We start from the raw sequence: 7,511 nt of genomic DNA, 5'->3' as shown, positions 1-7,511 counted from the left end.
CTTATTAAAAATTAGTGGCGTAATTTCTACAGACGTTGGTTGTCATGACGACCGTCCGGTGAAAAAAAATAAACAAACGAAAAAAAAAAATTTCTCATCGCTTAAAATAAACAAAAAATTTTAATGACACGATTTTTTTTTTTTAATAAAAGTGAATTTTTAATTTTTTATTCGTGTTTGATTGAAAAAAAAAAAAAAAAAAAGTTTTTCTTCGGTTTTAATAAATAGATTTGTAAGTATTTATCATTCGTACGTGAGATAAAATGGCGAAAAAAATTAATTAATAGGTAAAAACAAAACTCTCCTTTTTCCATTTTTTATTTTTGTTTCAATAATTTATTGTTACGTAAATTTTTTATGAAATCGATTTTTATTTTTAAAAAAAAGTATAAAATCCCATTTTTTACTCGTAAAACTTTAAAAAAAAGAAAAAAAAACTTTTTTTTGTTAGTATCGATTAAAATACTATTCGATTGTAATAAAACAAAAGAAATTAATTAACAATTTTAATTCAATAAAAAAAAAACGAATTTTCAAACGAACGACGGTTAAGAAATTTTTCTTTTGTAAAATTGGCAACAGTGTATCAGGCCAAGACGTGGCAAATCTCTTTCGATTTTACTTTTATTTTGACGTAATATTAATTGTTTTAAAAATCGAACTTATGTACTTCTTATTATAAATTATTATGTACATAAATATACATATTAATTAAAAAAAAAACCACACGATTAGGTATCAAACAAATAATTAAATTAAATTTCTTATTAAAATAATAATAATAATAATAATAATAAAGGTTTTTTAAAATTTTTTTTATGTTGAATTTCAGTAATAAAAAATTTTTTTTTTTGTAATTGACAATTTTCCACTTGCATGCTTATCAACCGGATATATAGATATTTGTTTAAAAAAAAAAAAAAAAAAAAAAAAACTTTATGTAAATACCTTCCCCCCCCCCCCATTTAAAGAAAGAAAATTATCAAAATTTTTTGTTGATAAAACCGGTTAATTTAAAGTTATTGAGTAATCAGCATGGAAAAGCTTTTTCATTACACTAAAAAACTATTTTTTTGTTTTTTAAACATAAATTAAAACCATTAAAAATCAACTAAGATTAGGAAGGGGGGGTGGTGGTGGTGGTGGGGGCGGGGGAAAAAAACATGGCGATTCAAAATCAAGGTGTTTTTCATCATTAACAAAAAAAAAAAAATGAAGGTTAATTGAATGTAGATTATATAAAAGGTCATTGGCTACCTACCCTCCTGTTGTTCAAATAATAATAATAATAATAATAATAAATTCAATTTTCTTCTAGAAAATTCTTTTTTTTAAACAAGCAAACAAACAAACAAACAGTAAAAAAAAAAGAAAATTTTTATACATGCCTGAACCTAATTATTGGTTAACTACATTATAATAATTAATTTAAATAATTCATACCTTTTTCTCCTTTGATTCTTACCTTTTAACCTTTTAATTAATTAAATAATAATAATAATAATAATAATAATGTGTAAAAAAAGATGTTTCGCGAGATGCGTAATAACTCGAGCCGAACGAACAAATTACCATAGATAATAATACTAATTTGTTCAGAAGGCGCGGGTCGATACGCAACCGACAAAATCCTTATTTATTTTTCCAATGGGGGGGCGGGGGACCCTGTCAAAAAAAAAAATTACATATATCAATGTATATATGAACGAACGGGCCCAATTCAAATTTTAAAAAAAAAAAAAAAAATTGAAACGAACCCGCCATGAAAACGTTACACAAAAAAATTTTTTTTTAAATTAATAAAATAATAATAATAAATAAATAAATAAATAAAACTTACGTTTAATTAAAATAATTAAGATGAAAAACATTTTTATTCGTAAAAAATAAAAAGTAAAATGAGTAGTAGTAGTATGAGTTTGTAGTCTGACAATGAGTTGAGTGTAACCCGCCATTGTTACCCGCGACTGATAAGAAAAACTCGCTTCATATGTTTTAATGACATTTACAAACACACACACACACAAAATTATAATAAATGATTTCACACAAAACGTTCGTTACTTTTTTTTCTGGTACTACGATCGTCGTCGTCGTCGTCGTACGTTTAACATTCCTTATAATTATGTCTTTTGACACGAAATTTTTTTTAAAAAAATGTTTGTATTATTCCACGTAATTAATGTTGTTGTTGTTGTTGTTGTTATTACATACGCACGCACACCTGGACAAATAGGAAAATACCTGTTTTGCATTTACAATCGGTTAATTACACTCGTCATCGTAAAAAAAAAAAAAAAAATTAAAACAAAAGAAAATATAGATTATAACAAAAAAAAAAATTAGGACGAAAGTTTTTTTTTTTTCTTCTTCTAGAACATTCTTTTTTTTTCATCTGTTGTAATAAAAAAAAAATATATTTGTTTGTTTTATATAATTAAATTCGCTCTAATAAATTTTATTTACACAAATTTTTTGCAAATGAATTATGATGATGATGATGATGATACCGTTAATAAGTAAATATGAATTATTAATTAATTCGCCATTTTTCTTTACTCTTTCTCTCTCTCTTCCTCTCTCTCTCTCTCTCTTTCTCTCTCGTCTATTTTACATAATAATAAAATTATTAATTTTTTTTGCCTTCAAATGTGTGTCTGTGTGTGGTAAATAATTATATTTTTTAAACGTCGTTAAAAAAAAACCATAAAATATTTAATAAATTCAATAAATTTATTTTTTCGATACTTTAAAATTGTTATTAATAAACCGGAAATTAATGAAATTCAAAAAAAAAAAAGCGGGTGAAAGATAAATAAATAAATTAATTAATTAATAAAATGATAACCGCATAACCGCATACATAAATTTATTTCCATTAAAAAAAAAACCTTTAACGAAAATTAATAATAATAATAATAATAATAATTTGAAATAATATTTAAAACGAAGAGAAATAAAAAAAAAAGAAAAATTTTTTATCCGTTGGGACGGGGGGGGGGTGGAAGGGGGTTCCCATTCTTTGTTTTCTCTTCGGTTAATTTTCCACAGGTACCAACGACAAAATTTTCCAAGTCCTTACAATCAATCAATGATCAACACAGATTGATAGATTATATATACAAAAATTTTTTCTAAAGAAAATTACGATTATCACGTGACAAAACTCATTCCATTTTTTTTTTCTTCGGTTGGTAATAAATTAAATAATAATAATAATAATAATAATAATAATTAAAAAATTTTCATTATTGATAAATATGAAAAAAAAATCGAAGAATTTGAAATTATTGATGAGTTAAATTTAGACTAAAAGTTTCCCCAGAAATCGATACAAAAAAAAAATTTAACGAATATTGACCTTTACAATAACCTTTTTAAAAAAATTATTATTATTATTATTACTACTATTAAACTCTACCAAAATAAATAAATAAATAAATAAATAATAAATAAATAAATAAAACACGAAAATTTCATCTATTTATTTATTTTTCAAAATCAATAATAATTTTTTATTAATTAATTAATTATTGATTGATAACAGTGTTATCATTATTATCATTTTAAAGGATTAATTTAAATTTATTTATTTAATATTCAATATAAAAATCGATTGTCAAAGAAAAAATTTTGTTTTTTATAATAATAATAATAAATTAACAGTAGTTTGTTATTATCAATTAATTATATTTAAACAACAGGTGGTTTTATTTACTTTTAAAATTAATTCAAGGATACAAAAAAAAAAAAAAAAAATTATTATTGTCGTCGCTTTTTTGTTTTTTTTTTTTTAAATAAAAATGAAAAATAATATGATTGACGTTTTTTTTTTTTTTTTTTTACTATTGAATGAATATTTAGAATAAAATACAAAAAGTAAATTAAATAATAATAAATTAATTAAATTTGTATTATCATATTAAAAAAAAAATTAACAAACATTATCAATAATTTTTTTCTCGTTTCACTAATTTTAATTTATTATTAATTAACTATTAACTAATTATTATTGTATCGAAATAATAATAATAATAATAATAATATTTGTTTATATTAAATTTTTTACAATTTAAGAGTAAACTAATATAATTAATACGAATAACAAAAACAAAAAATTTTTATACGTAGATTTTCAACCTTATTATTATTATTATTATTATTATTATTCTGTTTTTTTTTTTATTTAAACAAATTGTTATTGGTAACAATAAAAAAAAAAAGAAAAGAAATTAATTAATAAAACGTGTATACACATTATTGTGAAAGAAAAGTGATTATTGTACTTTTCAGACTAGAAATTTTTTTTTTTTTTTTTTGTTGTTTCTTTAATAATAAAAAATAAAATTTTTATTTTAATTTTAAAATTATTTATTTATTTTTGTCATTTTCTTTCCTAAATCCTAAATGGCCCTTATTTTTATTTAAAAAAAAAAATTATTTTAAAAAGACGCACACGCACATATATACTTTTTTTAAATTTAAAAATTTATAAGGCAAATTAAATACTTATATATTTATTAATATTATTATTATTATTATTATTATTATTAATATTCACCGGGTTTTTTATTTTGTTCGAGTCAAATGTATTTACGTACATTTTTTTATCAACTGAAAGCCCTTATTAATAATAATTTTTTTATTGTAAAATAAATAAATAAAATTAAAAAAGGTTAGAAACCCCCCCCCCAAAAAAAAAAAACGTAAACGTTATTTTCAAGGACATTCACAATATTTTAATACTGATATTTTCAACAACATTAAAACCCCTCCTTTTAATAAAATTAAGTACTTTTTTCCACCCTTAAACCTAAAAGGTTAATAAGGCAACAAGTCGACTAGAATCCTTTGAACGTGATTTTTTAATTCTTCTTTTAATGATTTTAACAATTCTTTTTCTCCTTTGTAAAGTATTAAAATTTGATGCCTTTTAAGTTGAGCTCTAAATCCAAACATAAACAAAAAGGTTAGTAAGTAAAAGGAAATCAATCAAAGGAAACCGACAAAAAAAAATGAAAAAAATTCTTACAAGTTAGGAGTTAAAGGATCCTGATATTTACACCAATCAAATTTTTTACATTCCAAATCTTTACTTTCTTCCTTTCTATAAACCAAAACATTTTTTAATGCTTTTTCCTTGTTCGATACCGTCATGTCTAAGTGAATTGAAGTTATCAACAGGTCGTTTATGTAAGGTTTTAAATTAGGCACACTTTTCAAATTTTGATAAATTAATTTAAAATTCGGGATTTCCCCCTAAAAAAAAAATCAAACGAATGTAATTTACGACAGAGAGAGAGGGTGAGAGAGAGAGAGAGAGAAAAAAAAAACTCACGTAAATTCATTTACCTCGAATGATTCCTTAACGATACATTTGTAAAAATTTCTACTTTCTATTCTTCTTAATATATTTTTTGCTTTCAACATGTTTTCGTCGTCAAATTTTTCGTAAAGAATTTTTTGAAAAATGTGATCCGTTAATTCCGTTATGGGAGTCTCGGTCAGTTTTAACCTGAAATAAAAAAAAATTCGTTACGCTTGTGATTCGTCATTATTAAAACCTTTTTTTTTCGATTAGTAATAATTCACCTGTCGTTTGCCAATACAAAAGCATCAATCAACATTTCTTCAACAATTTTAACTTTTATATGTTGGTAAGCCTTGTCGTGAAGTCTTCCTCGTGATAAAAACATTTCAATTATAACAGAACATTCTTTTTCTCTGGAAATTTTTAAAGAAAACTTTTACATTATTAAAATTCAAATTGAATTAAAAAAAATAAAATTAACAAAAAAAAAAAAATAACCTGTAACAAATTTCTTCTTCTCCATCGTCATTTTTTAATATTTGACAAAAATTCAATAAACGCCGATAATCGAATCCTACAGGAACGTTAAGCATTACACTATCACGAGCTAAATAATCCCATTTGTCAACGTCGATATCATTATTTTTATTACTAATAATCTAATGAATGATACAAAATTGTCATAAAAATTGACAAATTCATCAAATGTAAAATTTAATTCCAGTTAGAAAAACGTAAGCACGTTACATACATACATACATACTTGAAATAGATAATTTTTTGTCGTTTCGTTTCCTAAAATCATTTTTTTTATAAGTTCCACATGACTCGAATTTAAACCGTAATATTCGAATGCGTTTTTAACGGTTTCTAAATTTTGACCGTTGAAATTTTTTGTTGGTGATATTTTTTCATTCAATAATTCATCGAATATCATTATCGACTCCAATTCGTGCTACGTAAAGAAAGAAAGAAAGAAAAAAGTTTTTTAAAAAAAAAAGAAAATAAAAACAAATATTTTAATTTAATTTTTTTTACTTACCGACCAATTATCATCCGGATCAACTCTTCGTCGAAATTTTTCCCAAGTGTGTGAAAACGGACCGTGACCGACGTCGTGACACAATCCCGCGATTTGCACGCAAAGTTTATTCTTCTCCCACGTTATTTTTTCATCGTCGTTTAAAAAATTACGTTTTTGTCGCAAACTGTCGAAAAGTTTTCCCGCGATGTGAGCCGTCCTGTGTAAATTCAATTTATTTTTTTTTTTACTAATTCATCGTTTTAAAAGTTTTAAATTAACTTATTTGATTAATTTTTTAAAAAATTACGATTTATAACTTACCCTAAACAATGTTCAAAACGATTATGAGAAGCAGAAGGAAAAATAAAATAACAACCTCCCAACTGTTTTAAATTTCTCAGCCTTTGTAATTGTCTTGTATCAATTACAACAGAAATTAGAGGATGAAACATCATGTGACCGTGGACTAAATCATTAAAAACTTTTATTTCCATACTTCTAAAAAAAAATAAAGTACATAAATAAAAATTTAATTATTTATTTATTTATTTATAAAACATCCATAATATAATTTAAATTTGAAGAAAGATTAACTTGAATTGAAAAAGGTATTATTGGAAAAAAAAAGTCAAACGTTGAATTAAATAATAAAAACATATTAACTTGTTTCATTATTAATTAATTAAATAAATAAATAAATTTTATTTGGTAAAAAAAATAATAGAGTTATATCTTTTATTAAATTTTTTTTTTTGAAAAACTTAAAATGGTAACCTTTGTGTTTGTCAACCCTGAAACGATGACCTCTCAGTTGACATTTTAAGATTTTAGATAATGATTTGAGGAGGTATCAAATCTCATGGTCGACGTTATGTATTTGAATGAAAATTTTCTTGTTCGTACGTTTAATTAAAATACATTTTTATTTATTTATTTATTTATTTTTTTTTATATATAAATTCTTAAAGAAATAAAAATTTATTATTGCCATTAGTTTTTTGTTAAATTCAATTAACAGTCGTTAATAAACGCTCAATAAATTTATTTATGAAATAAGTATGAAACATTAATAATAATAAAAATAAATAAATAAATTTTATTCATTTGAAAAGAAATAAACTAGCACAAACGAACTGAACTCAAGCTTCTTAATAAAAATAATAATAATAAATTCTG

At 22.7% G+C, this 7,511-nt stretch overlaps 1 protein-coding gene and 1 non-coding gene across 2 annotated transcripts; both read right to left on the bottom strand.

The window, feature by feature from the left end:
- Positions 1-1,527: 1,527 nt before the first annotated feature.
- Positions 1,528-1,630, bottom strand: Phum_PHUM292550. The gene has a single exon (XR_009833519.1). It is a non-coding gene; the product is annotated as a microRNA, putative (microRNA).
- A 3,191-nt stretch (positions 1,631-4,821) lies between these two features.
- Phum_PHUM292540 (SAM domain and HD domain-containing protein, putative) lies at positions 4,822-6,829 on the bottom strand (the record flags this gene model as incomplete). The annotated part of the gene is made up of 8 exons (XM_002427008.1): positions 4,822-4,945; positions 5,033-5,259; positions 5,353-5,515; positions 5,593-5,724; positions 5,810-5,970; positions 6,075-6,266; positions 6,354-6,552; positions 6,657-6,829. 8 exons carry the CDS (start codon positions 6,827-6,829, stop codon positions 4,822-4,824), a joined length of 1,371 nt encoding a protein of 456 aa, XP_002427053.1.
- Between the last annotated feature and the right edge of the window lie 682 nt (positions 6,830-7,511).

Source organism: Pediculus humanus, genomic scaffold (genome assembly GCF_000006295.1).
Source record: "Pediculus humanus corporis 1103172107675 genomic scaffold, whole genome shotgun sequence".
Taxonomy (NCBI): domain Eukaryota; kingdom Metazoa; phylum Arthropoda; class Insecta; order Psocodea; family Pediculidae; genus Pediculus; species Pediculus humanus.
Note: the sequence above shows the minus strand (reverse complement) of the source record. Positions and strands in the feature narration are given on the sequence as shown.